Source organism: Eucyclogobius newberryi, unplaced genomic scaffold (assembly GCF_026437365.1).
Source record: "Eucyclogobius newberryi isolate DKJ021-1_F unplaced genomic scaffold, fEucNew1.0.hap1 SCAF_17, whole genome shotgun sequence".
In the NCBI taxonomy this organism is placed as follows: domain Eukaryota; kingdom Metazoa; phylum Chordata; class Actinopteri; order Gobiiformes; family Gobiidae; genus Eucyclogobius; species Eucyclogobius newberryi.
The window spans coordinates 20,665,597-20,685,153 of record NW_027315801.1 but is presented as its reverse complement, the minus strand read 5'-3'; the positions used below and the strand labels follow the sequence as shown (position 1 = coordinate 20,685,153).

General features: G+C 39.8%; 1 protein-coding gene and 1 non-coding gene across 4 annotated transcripts in view; both read left to right on the top strand.

Moving 5' to 3' along the window:
• Positions 1-19,557, top strand: part of sema3h (sema domain, immunoglobulin domain (Ig), short basic domain, secreted, (semaphorin) 3H) — a 78,657-nt gene that overhangs the window by 37,382 nt on the left and 21,718 nt on the right. For all 3 annotated transcript variants that reach the window (XM_072449369.1, XM_072449370.1, XM_072449368.1), the window contains exons 3-8: positions 1,676-1,738; positions 1,869-1,988; positions 5,331-5,424; positions 5,712-5,831; positions 6,286-6,431; positions 7,291-7,405. In XM_072449369.1, coding sequence (XP_072305470.1) covers positions 1,676-1,738; positions 1,869-1,988; positions 5,331-5,424; positions 5,712-5,831; positions 6,286-6,431; positions 7,291-7,405 — 658 coding nt within the window. The remainder of the gene's footprint in view (positions 1-1,675; positions 1,739-1,868; positions 1,989-5,330; positions 5,425-5,711; positions 5,832-6,285; positions 6,432-7,290; positions 7,406-19,557) is intronic.
• trnar-ccu (transfer RNA arginine (anticodon CCU)) lies at positions 5,206-5,278 on the top strand. The gene has a single exon. It is a non-coding gene; the product is annotated as a tRNA-Arg (tRNA).

The following is a 19,557-nucleotide window of genomic DNA, read 5'->3' as shown; positions in this document are numbered from 1 at the left end:
TGATGGAGGTTGTTGACCTGGTGTTATCTCAGAAAAGTAAACTGATTGTTCTGTAGAGGTTAAATTACAACAGGCGGTGGAAGCATTTATCCTGCTGTGCTTGGACAAGAACCTGGTGTCTTTCTACTGAGTCTATTAGTTATTAATGATGAATGGTGGTATTACAAACTCAAACAAATATATTAGATGAATACAGCAATTAGATACAAATTTAAGAGTCACAATTTTTGAGAAAACACAAACAAAAACGATATATTGTATTAGACAGAGATATTGATCAAAATGACAAAACCATCAATAGCGTATATAAATAATTTCTATCTGAAGCTCATTTTCCCATGTCACCATCAGACCCCCTGTGCATCCCATGATTCCCCCGTGTGCTCTCCTCTGTGGTGGTCCAGATGCCAGTCCTGATCCGGGTCATGATCCAGCCTGTGGCTCTCAGATAAGGGGCTGCGGGCTCTTATCTTCCCCAGGATCCAGGCTTCTCTCTGGGCTGAACCTCCAGCAGCTGCAGCTTCATCAGGGAACCATTACGGAGCTCTGCCGCCGAACACTTCCTCATCCAATCAGGATTAATCACAACCATGTTCTCAATCCTTAAATATGACTCTAGGCAAAACGGGAATAATACAGGGGTTTACAAATTGTTAATGGTTCCCAATGGAGCCTGAAATGCTGACATTGTTTGCTAATTTGTCTTTAAACACTTAATTAAAATTAAATACATCTTAATTTAAAACTGATGAAGTGGTTAAAAGTTAGATCAAAATAGAGTATATCATATGCATGGTACATGCAAACAATCTTCACTTTAGACAATCTGTTTAGATTTTGATTGACAACCACGGAGGGATGGACAATATAATAATATCGATATATTTCTACAGCATTTTTTGACTGTTAAGGCACTCAAAGCGCTTCATACAAGCATCTATGCAGAAACTGGGGACGAGGCGGGTTAAGCGTCTTGCCCAAGGACACAACAGCGATATTCACCTGAGGCAGCGGCGATCAAACCACCAACCAGCGAGATTTAAAAGACTGACTCTCGGCTCAGAGGACGAGCTCTATGTGCCGTGTGTCACTTCTAGTTTGCCCTTTGTGCTCCAGATGTGTTTTAGTTCAAATGAAAATAGAAGATCACTAAATCTAAAAAGGTGGTGACACAACAAATGTTGTTATTTCCTAGATATATTGTGTATGTATGTTTCACCAGTTCTAGACCTTTCTAGATATCTAAAAAAAAATATTTTTGATATTTAATCGGCATCGGCTGAAAAAATCCAGAATTGACCATGACAAGTACTACAAGTCTTATTTGATTATGTCACCATCGTGTTGGCCAATACTACTAAAGGATTCATATTAAAATGCTGTTGACTGATTCCTCAGTGTTGCTTTATCATCTTACATAACATAGATAATGTGTTCTGTCCATTTAAAACCTCATACTTCACCCTCACTGATGCTTATTATCAGATTAAGGTGATTTAGTGCCCTTTTGTTGAACTTCTCTTGGCTTGGACTCTCTCCTCCTTCCTTTCATCTAAGAACCTCCTCTTTGTCCACATTAGTCTAGTCCACACAAACATTGCCAACTGCTCACACAATATTAAATCAGTTCAAGTCCTTGTGCTGACATTGTTATCTTTCTCTGTTTTCTCTGAAGCTGTTTTGGCCCGCAAGTCCCGACCGGGTTCAGGACTGTCTCATGGCCGGAAAAGACCCTGTGGTGAGTTCACAATACCTCACGTAATCAAATTGTGTAGATTTAATTATGATGTTTGGTTTGAGGAGTGTATGTACAGTATTTCAGTGTGTCACTCATCAGTCTATAATAATTTTAGTCTTTTTATGTTCAGATGGACTGTGGTAACTTCCTGCGAGTGCTTCAGCCGTTTAACCAGACTCACCTGTACGTGTGCGGGACGGGCGCCTTCAACCCCAGATGTGCTTACATACACACCGGACTATTCCAACAGGTACTTGAACACATCACGCAGATGCTCAGAAGTACAGGAGTTCTTGAAAGGGCTCTTTGGATTTTCTTAACACAGAAGTGATTAGAAAACAAGATGGAATGCAGTTCAAGCTGGTTCATAAAATACCACCTAATGCAACTTTTTTAAATGAATGATGCAAAAACGCCAGTGCCGTTTTACTTCTCTAAAAAAAATCTTCTGTGAAAGTAAGTAAATAACTTCTTTAAAAAAAAGCAAACCCTCAAATTAGAGGTGGAATAAACAACATATTTAGTATTCCTGGCACCAAAAGGAGCCGACTAGCAGAGGATGGTTTCGATCCATCGACCTCTGGGTTATGGGCCCAGCACGCTTCCGCTGTGCCACTCTGCTAACTGCCAGGGAGAGGATTTTGTTGATTCATTCCTTTGATTATAGAATCAATAACATCTTTGAGTTGCCACTGGAGTGTCAGTAAACCATTTTAAAACCAGTCTTATAACTGCATTTTACCAGATAAGTTTATTGTATTAGCATATAACGTATATTATTTCAGATTAATAATTACGTATATCATCAACTGGTTTGAGTGGAAAAAATAATTAGACTGTGCTAAATTCATGCAATTAGGCAGCTTTAGTAGCAAGCGTCAATCATCATTATTAATTAACAGCACATTCATATTTTACATATTTTAACAGGACTTGATTGTCTGTCTCTTATGCAGCTATAAGATAAGATAAGATATTCCTTTATTGTCCCACATGGGGAAATTTCATTGTTGCAACGCAGGTAGATACAGAGGTAGATACAGAAGAACAGATCACTTATAGGAAGTCTGAAAAACACTTTCAGTAGAAGATCTCCTATAAACAAAAACTCCCATAGATAAAACCCAACAAGGGATGGAGGGGAAAAAATAATAAAGATAAAAATAAATAAATAAATATAGTGAAAGGCTGCACTGGCAGAATTGAACCCACAACATCCAGATGGTAAAATGCTATGTTAACAATCCCTCTATTGTTACACCAGTTTAAACAAAATAGTGTGTTTTTCTCTCTACAAATGCCGCCTGGAAGTGCATTTGGAACAGTAACTATGCTGTGTCACCTGACCAGATCAAACGTGATAAAACTCAGAGCCAGAAGTGTCTATTATTATTTACAATTATTAAATGTGTAAAGTGAACATATTAAGAAGTAAATGAATGCTTTGTCTCAATCATATAGTCCACAACAAACTCAGCTGCTGTAGTGTAAATGATAAGGAACTTCAAATAAAACAAGCTTTTTCAAAGGATTATGCTTAATTTCCGGCATGTGTCCTGATTTGAAGTTTAGTTATTTAGTAATTAGATAATAATGTTATGGCTAAAACTATGTCAACTATGTAGTAAAAAATGAAAGTTGCTGTGCTGGCAATTTGGAAACACCCCTTTAGTTGAAGCTTCTTGTACAGAGGCCCGTGAGGTCTCCAGGCTAACGCTGAGAGACAACCATTCACTCTCACATCCATTCACTAACTAAGGACCGAAAGAACAACTCAGACGAAAGGCATTTACCGTGACCAAAAAACAGACATTTCATCTTGAAATGCAGTTTAAAATAATAACGGATTAGAGAACATGGTGAATAGTTGTACGTATGCTAACGTAACACCTTCAGCTACATGATGCACAGACAACGAACTGTGGTAAGTGTCTGGTATGTTAACGTATTCAGATAACTATAGCATAAAGAACATGCTAACACGTTTACCAAAGCATCAGTATTACCCCAAATCACTAAATCCATTGAATTATTCTTCTTCTGTGTCACTTCTAAACAACTCCACAAACTCCGGAGGTAGAGGAAGTGCTGATTCTTCATCTGCGTCGCTTAGTGTGTCAGTGTGAAAATAATCAACATGTGAAATGCAGTTGCCAGTGTGAAAATAAGTACATTTATATAATAATGTGCATAATATCACATACGCTTTGGAAAATGAAAAAAAAAGACTTATATTCCGGAAAATACTGTATTCAGAAACGGCAGCTCACCCCATTGAACCAAACCTGTCCTTTTTAACTTTCCCCACATAGGCCTTCCCCTTTACTTCATACCTGTATTTCGTCCGTATTCTGTTCCATTGATGACCCATATCTTTGCAGAGCAGCCGGAGCCTCTCAGTGTGGAGTCTGCCCGTATTCCCCCATGGCCTCTTCCCTCTCCCTCTGTCCTCGCCCCTTCATCGCCTCCCCCTCCCTCTGTCCTGCTTTCTCTCCGGCACAATACCCTCCTGTCTGCGCCCACAGTTTATTTGACAGTCGTAATTTGTTCAGAAGTGATATGGCTGTTTTGTATGGTCGAAAGAACGGTTTGAGTGATTGCGAGAAAAAGGAAATGCAAATTAGGTGCTCTTCCATTTTTGTACAGATACGAAACGAATTCAATAAAAGTCTTGGGTCAGCTCCAAGTCTGATGAATCGAAATAGCATTCACATTCATACCAATACCAGCGCTAAACATACTTTCATCAGATTTGAATGAATTTATACGTTTTGACCTCCCTGAGCCCTCAAAAAGAGTACATTAAGAAACCAAAAAGGGAGCAATTGATAGTCAATGAAGGTGATAAAGGGGTTAATGATCATCTTTAAAATAGCCTTCTTCTGTCCATCCAAAACATTTCAATCCAAATTTCCTGCAAGGTTCTTAAAGTTTGTTTGAATTTCCCTTTGACGTGTCCAAATTCCCACAGCATGACCCTCCTTCCACGGTGAACTTTGGATAATCCCATAAAGGTCCATGAAGACACTTTGTGGGTGACTTTTAAGACTTCACACGTCCATAATCCGAACACTTGGCCCCGTAATACCCCATGAACAACCTCAACACCAGTGACCTTGGAAATTAAAGCGACATGTGAAATCATGTGTTTAGTTATTGACTTACTGGGAAAAATAGTTGTTATGTCTTCTGCTGTTTTCTACCAAATCTAACCTTAGCATTTTTGTGTATAAACCATCTCAATAAGTTCACTTCTGACTTTATCTACAGCACATCTAACTTGAGCTGTTCCTCTGATCTTCTCAAAACAAGAAGAAATGAAACAGAAACATCATCAGCTCTGCTCCTGTTTTTCCTTTTTTCCTTATATCAATACGTTGCCATTGCCACTCTGTTAAACTCTATTCTCACCAGCCAGTCTAAAGGTCAATAGTCTTGAACAGAACAGGATGATTGTGGTAACCTGAGCCCCAGTGGCCTAATGGATAAGGCACTGGCCTCCTAAGCCAGGGATTGTGGGTTCGAGTCCCATCTGGGGTGAAAACTGATTTTTATTGCTAAATAAGTTTCATCTCTTTATGTTTGTTCCCAGTTAGAGCAGCAGGCGCTGTCCTACAGTCAGACTGAGTGCGGCAAAGGAAAGTGTCCCTACGACCCTCTTCAGAAGACTGCCTCTGCTGTAGTGGGTAAGTTAATCCGAACTAAACCAGGACTAATACTAGGACTAAACCTGGTCTCAATTTGGAATGACCCCAGAAATATTTAAGCCTGAACCAGCCGTAACCCAGGGCAAAACAATGACTGAACCAGGAGACCAGACGTGACTCAGGACTAAACCAGGTCTAAACCAGGACTAAACCAGGTCTAAGCCAGGTTCAAACCAGGTTAACCTATAATTAATTACTCATCTGGACTGAACTCCATCCAACCCAAACCTAGTCCTGTATTTCATTTCATCTTCATATCTCTTCAGATGGGGAGCTGTATGCGGGCATTACCTCTGACTTTATGAGCCGGGACTCCGCCTTCTTCCGTTCCCTTGGTAACCGTCGTGTGATCCGCACTGAGCAGTATGACTCCAACTGGCTTCAAGGTACTGCGGTACCTAAATACTACAATAATCTGCCAATGATAATGCTTGTTGTCTTCTTCGAGTAAATCAACATCCATTTTTTTTCATGTTGAATGGTTTCTTTCCTTGTTCCTCTGCTCCTGATTCTCACGATTCTCCTGATGCTCCTGATGCTCCTGGTTTAGTTTCTTTTATCTTCAATCTGAAAGCAGTGGGCAGGATTTGTTTATTTTATAAAGAAATTTCTGTCTTGTAGTTCCTGGTTTTATCAGCAGTTTCTCTGTCGCCCAAAGATCAAAACATGATTCAAACACACTTGTTCTGCCGGATTCGAACATAATATAATCTTTGTTTGTCTGTAAACTAAAAACAAACGTTACAGTAAAAGGAAAACCTGAATCATTTTTGCACAATAAAATGGACTAAACAAGTAGATTACAGCAAATGTAAGTTTGTGCATGTTTTCCTTCTGCAGATGCTCAGTTCATCCGCGTGTCTGCTCTGTCGGAGACTGATAACCCTGAGGATGATAAAGTTTACATGTTCTTCACTGAGCGTGCCCAGGAGTCTGAGGGGTCAGAGGGAAAGGTCATCTACTCACGCGTCGCCCGGGTCTGCAAGGTAAAAACACCAAACAAATGTGTTATTTTGAAGATATGCTAAATTAGCTGACTGATTAATAATAATTGAAATTAAATGAAATGACATTTTGTGAAATATTTTACCCTCAACTAGGACTTTTAGAGTTTAGTATGAGCAAATTTCATTCATAACAATATCAACTGATGTGCCTGTGATGATAAAAATATATATATTAGGTTTGTTCATTTAGGTTTGTTCAATTTCTCCCACTCATATATATTTTTGACCGCGTTCTTCATTGATTTCTTCGTGCCATTTGTGCTTGACAACAAAATGAACAATAAACTCCAGTAAAATTGCGCTTGTGCTGGCGTAGTGTGCGTGTGGCCCCGAGCACAGATTCTCACCGAGATGTCTCTGCACTCCTCCTGTAAATGTACCTGTGCCTGTGTTTAGTTTGGGCTTTATCTGCTGTTCTGACGAGCTCCACTGTTCCTGTTTACACTGCCGTCTCCAGCGCTGGCACATGCTCCACTGCACGTTTCTAAAGCGGAGCAGAAATTAAACTTAAATGATAAAGATGATTTAGTGAACTACTGCTACTACTATTATTACTATTATTACTATTACTACAACAAGTACTACTTAAGAACACAATAACTATACGAATTCATTGGCTGATTTACTGCTACTACTATTACTACTATCACTACAACAAGTACTGCTGAAGAACACACTAACTATACAAATTCATTTTCTGATTTACTGCTACTACTATTATTACTATCACTACAACAAGTACTGCTGAAGAACACGATAACTATACGAATTCATTGTCTGATTTACTGCACCGATTCTGTGCCGAAGAACAATTGTTGAGTACGTTGTGTGTTTGCAGAACGACATAGGCGGTCAGAGAAGCTTGGTGAACAAGTGGAGCACGTTTCAGAAGTCCAGGCTAGTGTGCTCCGTCCCAGGACCAGATGGACTGCAGACCCACTTCAACCAGCTGCGTGAGTCTGGCTTATAAATCTCCCATCTGCACCTCAACGCAACATCTGAGACACACATGGGCCGAGCAGAGTGCACTTCTAGCATTCAGCCCTTTTTGGTGGTAACTTTGCGTTGTAGGCTGGGATTGTTTCTGACCCAGGAAAGTTTCTCTGCAGATTAAAAGGAAAATGTGGAGATTTTTCGTTGGTTGCATTGTAAGATGTTTTTATCCAGGCTGATAGTCTGGTAGACCTACAATCTTTCTTTTTTTTTTTAAACCTTATACTTTTGTTATGTAGTTCCATTAAAAAAGTAGATGTTAAATGCACACTTTTCAGGTGGGAAGTTGCTCGCTCCGGATCAAGTTAAATCCAAGCACACAAAATGTAATATCGGAATTCCGCAAGGCAGTATACTTGGACCATTACTATTTCTTCTGTATATTAACAACCTCCCAACTGTTTTCTAACTCGGATAGGTTTGACATATTTTAATCTTTTCCTGCTTAAAAAATAAAGGAATTGCAATTTTATACAGTGTAACATTAAAGGGGAGAAAGATTTGACAAATATAATTAGATGATCGTGTTTTAGTGGTTACAGTACCAAACCACTGCAACTGCTGTGAGTGTGGACCTACTTCTCCAGAACAAATCCTCTACAATCTAAACCCCAGAATCTAGGCCCCTTGTAAAGTAGCACTAGCCTACTTCTACTTTTAGCTCACATTTTGGCGTCGGTACCAAAGCTTCTCACACTTTGTAGGATTGCCACTAAATAGCTCCACTTTGCACTCTCTATAGATGGTTGAGTTTGGGGGAGTTGCCACAAATATGTTTGTGTTGGTTAAAAGCTCAGCGTGCGTCGCCTGAAATCCTGGACTGTTACCGTGGAGATCAACGGTCCGTCACCAGGAGACAGTAGCTACGGCGACAGAGCATTCATTCAATCATTCATTCATTAGCCCTCGGCCAGAGTCATCCAGTGCCATGTGCATGTGTGGGTGGCAACTTTTGGTAAAGTGTCTTGTTCGGTTGACAGATTCTTGATAAATTCTGTGCAGACTTTGCATATCATTTAAGATGGAATAACATGAATGATTGTTATTACAAGTAGAATAATACTGAGCCTATACTATGTAGAAACGTTAAAATCATTCAAGTCAAGTCGACCAATCGATCCCATGGATGTGATTCAAAGTCAGGTTCAAAGCTATTATTGAAAGTATTAAATTTTCTACCAAAAATTGCATGTTATAATTGTCGTAAATAATATAATTTTAAGTTTCATATTTTGTTGGAGTGCTGGTGCCACTATTGTCAAATACGTTGCGCTCCAATTGCCCTTGGACACTGGATTTTCTACGTTCCGACTTGTAACTTGAACACCCCTCCATCTCCGAAATCAAACTTGGAAACTCAGCTAAAATTGAGAGCAAAAATTCACTCTCAAACAATGATTTATACCTTGCAAATGAAACAACAAATGGCAGGTTTAATATATTGACTATATTGGATCTTCATTTTGGCAGATTTTAACATTTTCCTAGTTTTATAACTTGTTTTAGTCTTTACCGTTCATTGTCTTTTTTCCCATTGGACAACTGAAACTCACTCCGAGGTCTGAAATCCGACCTATCCGAAAGTTAAATAAGCCACGTATTATAATTCGTAAGCTATTAGTCCTTTGCATATCTTTGTCAAAAATCTAGTGTCAGTAAAGCCTTGGTCGCTTCTCACGTCTCAAAGTAAACTCCACGTTCCTCTGTTTGCCCGAACCACACGCAGAAACTAAGTGAAAGTAAATATATACGTTAACCTCACACATACACTCCAACCACATTGTGTTTATTTTACATCTCAGGCCCAAACAGTCAAAAACCAGGCCACGCCGTTTAAACTTGTCAAGATGTAAACACGATTTCCCAGCATGCTCCCCGAGCTGATAAGGCCCTGCTGGTGCTGCGTCTCTCCAACATGTGGAACCGCAGCGCTTTTGGGCCGCGGGAGGAGGCAGGTGAAGAATGTGGTGAATGTGCTGTTTATTCCACGCTCAGCCGAACAGAAACACTACAAATCCCATAAATCACTGGGGCTCGGCTGCTTCCAGGGCACAGGCTGCACATGTGCGGGAGGGTTTCTCGCCGTTGTTTTGAATTATATTCTGTACATTTGTTTGTTGTTGTCAAGTTGTCAAGCGAATTATTTGCTCAGGAAAAGCAGTTTCTCCAGTGTATAATGTCGTATTCATTTCTCCACATGAAGCTGTGAGTCACACATACAAACTTCAATTGTCAACAAAGCTGAAACTTTTTTATTCGACTTGAATATTTTTCAAATTTGTTGACCCTTCAAACTATAATTTGTATTGTAAGGTTTGACATTTAAAATACATTTTCAACCAAATAAATGTTAAATTACAGTGACTGAAGGTTTCTACATAGAGAATAATTACAGATAAAATGTTCTATTGATCTCAGTCAGAATTGTTTATTCTTTGCCATTTTATAAAGGGTTTTTATAAAGCCACTTTTTGTAGGTCTTTTAGTGTCTGTATTACCCAGATAATTATTACTATCATCAAACTATAACCACAATTATTTTGTTTATGTTTAACTGGTCACGATTAGCCGTTACAGCCCTACAATATAGCAATAGTCTTCCAATGGAAGTGTGCTACAGTGCTCTAAGGAATTGCTTTGTGTCAAAAAAGTAAAATCTTTATCACTTGTATGATTGCCCATGGTCCTTGATGTACTTGATCAGTGAAATGCAAAAACACATTTCTCAACAGGACATGAATTAATATAGTGTATCAAACTTGGACTGCCCTTTTTAGACCGATAAATATATTGCAATAAAAAAGTCAAATATTATTCAAATCCCTAAACCACTCCATCGATCAAGTAAACATCTTATTGTTGTGTCGGTGTAGTCCCTCATTCGTCCAGGCGTGTTCCATAGTAGAAAAAAGCTTCAGTTGTAGTCATCTGGACTCAGTTAGAAAAAATAGACGTTTCGACTCTCATCTAAGAGTCATTGTCAATAAAATAATTTAGATTGAGAACTCCGATATTAATACTGTTCTGTGGTAAGACCCGCCCATTGGGTTTACAAGAGAAGACGCTAAGGAGAATCGCTTGGCCTTTCTTGATTGTTCCACGATCAGAGGAGAGGACGGGAAACTCCAAATAGAAGTATATAGGAAACCTACACACACGGACCAGTATCTGCTCTTTGGCTCCAACCACCCACTACAGCACAAGCTGGGTGTGATCAGAACCTTACAACACAGAGCTCAAGGTGTGCCCACCAGCTCAGAGGGCAAGAAGAAAGAGGAAAAACATGTACGAAATGCCCTCTCAGCCTGTGGTTACCCCGCTTGGGCTCTCAACAGAGTGAAGAGAACCAAGAAGCAGGACAAAAGGGAAACTGAACAGAGAAAGAAGGGTGTTTCTATCCCTTATGTGTCTGGCCTGTCGGAAAAACTGCAGAGAATTTTTAGACAACACGAAGTCCCTGTTTATTTTAAACCAGGAAACACTTTAAGACAAAAACTGGTTCATCCTAAGGACAAGTTGCCGACTCAAAAACAGAGCAATGTAGTTTATTCGATCCAATGCAGTGAAGAAAGCTGTAAAGAACGTTACATAGGTGAGACGAAACAGCCTCTACACAAGAGGCTTTATCAGCACAGAAGAAATACTAGTTCAGGACCTCAGAGTGCCGTGCATCTCCATCTTGAAGCCTCTAATCACTCGTTTGAAGACGGTGAGGTGAAGGTTTTAAGCAGGGAGAAAAGATGGTTTGAAAGAGGAGTCAAAGAAGCTATTTTTGTTAAAAAAGAAAGACATTCTCTAAACAGAAATGGAGGGCTAAGATTCAATCTTCCTGGTATCTATAATGGTATACTGAACCCCTGGAAAGGTAGAGGACCAGGACCAGGACATTTAGATGCTAATCAGGTACTCAGGGTGGTTGAGCCAGGGTCTCACAAAGACAAAGAGGATTATAATAGCCCATTAAGATTCTGAATAGGCTAGCTCGGTAGATACAAGGGGGGAGTTTCTGTTGAAACAAACAACTCTTTCTACTTCAGGAAGGCTCCTCCCAATGGGCAGGTCTTACCACAGAACAGTATTAATATCGGAGTTCTCGATCTAAATTCTTTTACTGACAATGACTCTTGGATGAGAGTCGAAACGTCTACTTTTTCTAACTGAGTCCAGATGACTACAACTGAAGCTTTTTTCTACTATCTTATTGTTGTGACAATTAAACTTTCATCTTGTCTTCATTCCTCTCATAGTTCCTTTACCACAGTTGTTGACTCCTTTTAAATCTTTCTTTGGACCGTACCGCTTCATGTTTGTGGTTTCTGGCCCACTTATTTGCACCACTCACATCCCTCACACTGTCATTCAGCGCAGTAACATTTTATTTCCCCCTCCTCCTTCTCCTGCTGTGTTCTGACCATCATTTCCTCACTGTCAGCGGCACGTAGCAGTTTACGGCTTGTGTGGTGGACATGTTTTGGAGACATTGTCGAGTTTGAGGTTCAGATAGTTCTGTGTCTGTGTGTCAGATTTAGTGTTGTTAAGACAGCAGCATGGTCATTTTAACAGAATCCAGAGTGATTTGTCAACATTTAAGACTTGGGACAGGAAGATTGTGGTGTAAACAGGACATGACTGAACAGGAAAAGTTGTAGTTGGATTTTAAAGAGTGGCCTCAAAATTGTTAGCAACAATACATGAAGGAATACTTGGATTACCAATTTATATATGAGTCGCGTAAAGCCAAACAAAACAAATCCTTTATATTGTTTAGGGGATACATATACAATTTTACAATAGTGTTTCTACATTGGTGAACATATTCCTGATTTGGAGAAGTAGAATTGACCTATATTGATCATATGATGTTAACTGGACTAGTTACCATGATGATCACTGTACACTATTATCTCACATGGGAGGTAGTCCCTTTTAACAGTGAAAAAGAAAAAAGGAACATCCCCATCGACCTCTGGGTTATGGGCCCAGCACGCTTCCGCTGCGCCACTCTACTGACTGCCAGGTAGTGGATTATGCCGAATAAGTCCTTTGATAACAGAATCAATAAAAGCTCTGAGTTGCCACTGAGTGCCAGTAAACAAAATCGTTTTGCAAATCTCCTTTCATAATAAGATAAGATAATCCTTTATTGTCCACACATGGGGAAATTTCATTGTTGCAACGCAGGTAGATACAAAGGAAAAGGACAGATAACTTTTAAGAAGTTTAAAAAACACTCTTAATAGAAGAACTCTTATAAACAAAACTCTTGTAAAAACACTCTTAATAGAAGAACTCTTATAAACAAAAACTCCTATAGACAAAACCTCTCATTTCCTAATAAGGAATGGAGGGGAAAATAAAGATAAAATAAAGTAAAATGAAATAAAAACAGCTAGCGTAAGACAAGATAATACTAATAATGATGGTAAAATAAACACTCTATTTTCATCAGTTATATGCACATGAATGTGACATTATTGCATGTGAGTACGACAGTAATTGCACATGAATATGACGGTATTGCACATGGTTAAATCAGTATTGCAAGTGTTCAGGGCTAGCAGTGTTTGTTATAAAGGCATAATGTAATATAATAGTTATAATGGCACACTGAAATAAATTACTCTTCCAATTACTAGAAAAAGCTTCAGTTGTAGTCATCTGGACTCAGTTTGAAAAAGTAGACGTTTCGACTCTCATCCAAGAGTCATTGTCAATAACAGAATTTAGGTCGAGAACTCCGATATTAACAAGAGAAGACGCTAAGGAGAATCGCTTGGCCTTTCTTGATTGTGCCACGATCAGAGGAGAGGACGGGAAACTCCAAATAGAAGTATATAGGAAACCTACACACACGGACCAGTATCTGCTCTTTGGTTCCAACCACCCACTACAGCACAAGCTGGGTGTGATCAGAACCTTACAACACAGAGCTCAAGGTGTGCCCACCAGCTCAGAGGGCAAGAAGAAAGAGGAAAAACATGTCCGAAATGCCCTCTCAGCCTGTGGTTACCCCGCTTGGGCTCTCAACAGAGTGAAGAGAACCAAGAAGCAGGACAAAAGGGAAACTGAACAGAGAAGGAAGGGTGATTCTATCCCTCATGTGTCTGGCCTGTCGGAAAAACTGCAGAGAATTTTTAGACAACACAAAGTCCCTGTTTATTTTAAACCAGGAAACACTTTAAGACAAAAACTGGTTCACCCAAAGGACAAATTGCCGACTCAAAAACAGAGCAATGTAGTTTATTCGATCCAATGCAGTGAAGAAAGCTGTAAAGAACGTTACATAGGTGAGACAAAACAGCCTCTGCACAAGAGGCTTTATCAGCACAGAAGAAATACTAGTTCAGGACCTCAGAGCGCCGTGCATCTCCATCTTGAAGCCTCTAATCACTCGTTTGAAGACGGTGAGGTGAAGGTTTTAAGCAGGGAGAGAAGATGGTTTGAAAGAGGAGTCAAGGAAGCTATTTTTGTTAAAAAAGAAAGACCTTCTTTAAACAGAAATGGAGGGCTTAGGTTTAATCTTCCTGTTATCTATAATGGGTTACTGAACCCCTGGAAAGGTAAAGGACCAGGGAATTCAAATGCTAATCAGGTACTCAGGGTGGTTGAGCCAGGGTCTCACTAAGACAAAGAGGTTTTAACAGCCCATTAAGATTCTGAATAGGCTAGCTCGGTAGATACAAGGGGGGAGTTTCTGTTGAAACCAACAACTCTTTCTACTTCAGGAAGGCTCCTCCCAATGGGCGGGTCTTACCACAGAACAGTATTAATATCGGAGTTCTCGACCTAAATTCTGTTATTGACAATGACTCTTGGATGAGAGTCGAAACGTCTATTTTTTCAAACTGAGTCCAGATGACTACAACTGAAGCTTTTTCTACTATGGAACACGCCTGGACGAATGAGGGATTACACCGACACTCTTCCAATTACTGAAATCCAATTAATTTAGAGTAATTTAATTGTAACAGTTTTAAATTTTTGACTTGGCCATGAGGTCTGGGTGATGACTGAATTGACAAGATGGAGGAGATAAGCGGTGGACACGAGTTTCCTTCACAGGGTGGAGGAAGTTGTGAGGAGCTCAGCCACACGAGAGAAGCTCAGAGTAGAGCCAGCTGAGGTGGCTCGGGCATCTGTTCCAAATGCCTTCCGGTACCTATGCTCCCCGGTACCTATGCTCCCCGGTACCTATGCTCCCCGGTACCTATGCTCCCCGGTACCTATGCTCCCCGGTACCTATGCTCCCCGGTACCTATGTTCCCCGGTACCTATGTTCCCCCTTTTCTATGAACGGGGGAACTAACGTACCTCATATTTAAACAGGCCCCAGTATTCCCCGGTGCATCCATTCCATGCATGTTGTAGAGTGCAGGCCTGTTGTCTTGAATGATAGAATATGCTCCTGGTTCAGCCACATATACGGTTCCACATCCCCAATAGTTCCCCGGGAATATAGGTACCAGGGAACATAGGGCTGACCCCCCTGGACACCATGTCTCTCTGTGGCCTGGGAACACCTCGGAATCCCTGTGGAAGAGCTGGGGTAAATGTTGTGGAGAGGGAAGTCTGGCCCGGAAAAGTGTGGAAAATTGATGGATTGATTTTTCAACTTGGTATCTCAGTTAGATTTTTCCCTTTGAGTGATAATTTGGCATCTCTCTCTATCACTATTTATCTAAAATGAAATGCAAGCCTTCAAAATACTAAATAGTAAAATAGATCTACTGTGCCAAATAAGTGAATATTTATATTTTATCGCAGATCACATACAAACCCCAGCCCCATGGTGGTCGCAGGGGCATCACGTAGTATTTGAATACTTATATTATTGCAACATATCATCATTACCCTTCTCCTCATATCTGACTAGTTATTCCTACACTTTAACCACTAAGGCATTACCATTTTATGCCTGAGTAAAGTAGACACCGTCCTAATTGGCTCTCATTATTTCCACACCACACACACCCCATATGCCCCTTTAATCGTCCTCTGTCACCTCTATCATATATTTTTATATTATCTTTCCCTCACATTACTGCTAATAACTTTGCCTCAAGCCATAGCCATTATAATAATATGTCAGTTTTTTATGCTGGTACTATATGGATATAGGGCATCCTTTTCATGTACTGTGATAATAGTCTTTGTTTGGAGGGGGCCCAAGTAATGTCACACAGATAATGTACTTTGATGTGCTTTGGCCAATTTGTCCACCCTTTACTGCACATAATAAGAAATACTACTACCACGTACTTCTACTATACTAGTGCAATGACTACAACTACTATGACCACTATGCTGTTGTTACTGCTATTAAAAGCCTGTACCCAATTTTTAACATGAGTATTCAGTAAAGAACATGTATGATTACTGGCAGTTACTTCTGTATGGTTCTCATCATACAAAATGCCTATTAAAATATTATTGTTCTTATATTGTTGTTAACATTATACATAATGTTATAATTTATATATGTATTTTTTTACTTCACCTATAGCTGCTTTTACTATATAAAAACTATTGTATGGAGTATGTTTAGTGTGACCATTTGTATTTTTTTTTTTTAACATAATTTACAAAGATTGAATCAGTATTCTCCAGCAGTACGCATTAAGCCACCAGTAGACACCCCTTGGCCTAATAAATAAGGCACTGAACAGCTAAGTAAGGCATTGTGGGATTGTATTGAAACCTATATTTATGTAATGTCTTTTGTCAGGAACTTAGTATTGAACTATAACATGAGTAGATCATAATTTTACATTTTGTTCATTGCAAATCGCAGTACTGAAGTAACTCGGCATAGTAATTGAAACAGGTCCATTCACTTCCTGTTCAAAAGTGCAGAACAGATAAGCCCCGCCTCTTCATAGTGACATTTCACCGTCACAAGCAGCAGATTTTTCATTTACACATGTTTTATGTTTAAAAAGTGGTTTTGTGATATTTTAAACACTACATATGTCACTTGGAGTCTTATTTTTTCCTTCCAAATAATTGCAACTAAGTACAGGAAAGTGGGCGGGGATAGGGGGTGGGTGAAAACAGTAGATATCTGAGCACTCATTCCAGGACAATACAGGATTACTCCGACATGCAACTTTGCGCAAACTAATGATGAGGAAACGCTGTTGTAACCAGGTTAAAAGCTCATTACCTGAAAGCTATTTTTGTATCTCTGGGCAAGGCGGCTGACATTGAATGACGACTCAAGTCAGTCTAATATAGAACAAATGTGTAATAAATAAATAAACCACAGGATTAGTAGGTTCTTTACATCGTCAGACCATATTTAAACAATTCCTCTTCGTTGTCCTCCAATCGCTGTGGCCTTCGCAAGTTGCTAACCACTTTCGCTCAATTGTTCAACCATATTATCTTGACTCATCATTACTCTAACCTCCCCAACTTCTCTAACTGTTGAACTTTCTCTTTCAAACCTATAAATCTCCGCACATCTTCTCTCTCATCCACCTCCTCTTCCCCCCATGATGGATGTCGTGCTCTTTGGGCTGTCTTCAAACTCTGATTTATCTTCTTTATTCCACAAAGGAACCTTTTCAGACCCACTCTTCCCAAAGCGCTTGTTGATGGGGTGAAAAGATCATTTGTCAGATTACAGTGACACTTCCGCCATCTCGCAGATTATAAATGATTTTCGATTGACTCTGACCCTTTATTTGTCCATTATCTGGCGGTTCAAAAGCACACGGAGGCAGAGGATGGAGGGCTGCGGTGAAAGATGGCGATGTGAAAAGTTCTGTACAGGAGCCAGAGCGACCTGCTGCTTCTCAGAAAGGCTCAGATCCATCAAATGAGAAAGGTTTGGTGACAGAAGTGACGGCTGGGAGAGAAACGTGTGTTAAAAGAGGAAATACACATCCAAAATAGGCGAGCAGAGTTTAGACGTACAGTCGAAAATGACACTATAGAATTGGATGTTATGCCAAAAACATATCAAACGGGCTTTAAGTGACTTAATCCAGGAAAATATAAATTAATAATGTACAAATGTACACATAATTGCCAAGTAGTGTTTTTTTTAGACTCTATTTCAATACTAAGGCATGTGTGGGTTTGATACTTGATACCAGTTTGGATAGGACAATGATGATAAAAACAATTATAAAATAAAGCAGATTTTCTTCAAGGTCCAGCCCAATCTATAAGCTTCAGTTGCTGTTAAAGTAGCCGAGAGGATACTTCATCTGTTGTTGCGATTTCAAAAAGTGTCCTTAGCAGAGGATGGTTTCGATCCATCGACTTCTGGGTTATGGGCCCAGCACGCTTCCGCTGCGCCACTCTGCTGACTGCATGCATAGGTTTGTGATTTTACAGGCTACTATTGTGATAGCACTAGACTAGAGAATGGAGAGAGGAACAAAAGCAAACCGCTCTCTAGTGTCGCACTCGGAAAAAAATATCCTGCTGCTTTTAAATGTGTGTAATGCCTTTTTATAGATTTCACTGAAAACAAACACTTGGCAGAGTTCCACACAGCACATTTGCAAACCCAGAAGAAAGACAGTGCTAGGACAACCCAGTTTCACTTTGCCGTATGAAAGAAAGTATGTCTGTGAATACTAACAATGTGCCAAAGAGTTTATGAGAGCGAGGAACAAGTTAGATAGATTTAAATGCATATTTCCTCCTCAATCAGATAAAGCAGTTTAAATGTTCCAGGATGAGTTGAACTTGTGAACTCCAGAGCTAATTTCGTTGCCAATTGTTTCCATCAATGTCATATTTAAGTAAAAACAAAAAAAGCATATCATATTATTGATTAAGACTATGAATAATTCACTACTCACTGTTATGTTTATCTCTTATTATGTTTTTTTTTAATTCTACATTGTGGTAGCCTTTATAACCTCCTATTCAAAGTGACACCTTTTCTTCTTGCGTGTCTCTTCTGTCGTCTTCACTTCCAGAGACCCTTCGGGGCTGTCTTTGTGTCCATGTTTCTGTCTGGCCTCTTGTCTCCGGAGGATTGTCTCTCTCTGTTCACCACAAACACCACACACACACCTCCCCCCGAGGCCAATGCCATCTCGCCTCAAGTCTGTGCCATTTTTGTTTTTCATGTCTGTTCAAGGCAGAGACTCTCTCCATATTTTATTAACATCTGCTGTGCGTCCGCTCCGACGGAGAACTCCTCCTGGTCCAGAACACGGCCATAGAAAAACACATCATAATATCAGTGGGTTGAATGAAATCGTTTTTGTTTACAATGCAAGTCTAGTATTTGCATATAGAAGTTAGAACTATAAAATGCGATGTGTTTCAGCGTTTTAAGCCTGGTCTTGTAAGATTTATGGACGTCACACAACAAGAGGTGAAGACAGCACACACGCACACGATACTTCACGATCACAAGTGAGCTACACGTATATTTGTAGGTCTGCTGGTTAGTGCTACATGCTCGCTGGTGCTATTGCGCTTGTACCGTACTTTCTGCATGATAAGGCGCACTTAAAAGCCTTTAATTTGCTCAAAAAACGTCAGTGCGTGTTATAATCCAGTGTGCCTAATATATGGATTAATACATGAAAAGGAAATAGATAAATATCTGCCCAGGTTGAGCTCTTCTGCGGTTACTTTGAGGAACATGTTTACTGTTGGTCACATGTTTGACAGAGGTCGATCGTAGGCTTCTTATAAAGCGCAGCCCCTAAACTGTTCTAAGTTTAATCTAAGTTTCATTTCCCCGTCTCACTGTGAGATCCACAACTTACGTGTTTGCACCACGGCTCAAGATTCACCCCATCAGAAATATTTCATTGCAGACGGCCAAAATCATGCAGTTATTTTGTCCAACCAAAATACTTGAATCTATTGTTCTGTTCAGAATAGGCTCTTTGTGGTTGTATCTCAGCCAAACAAATCAATATACAGTTATAATTATAATGTAGCATTCTTACACGTCTGCTTTTCCACGTTATGAGTGATTTTAAATGGGTGAATGCGTTCCTGCCTTTTATGCCCCTGTTTTACCAGCCCCACATATGTACCGTACGTTCCCCATTCTTTTTGCGATTATTTTAAGTTAGATAAATGTTTTTGTTCCCTTCCCTCTCCCTGATAACAATACTGAACCATCCGCAGC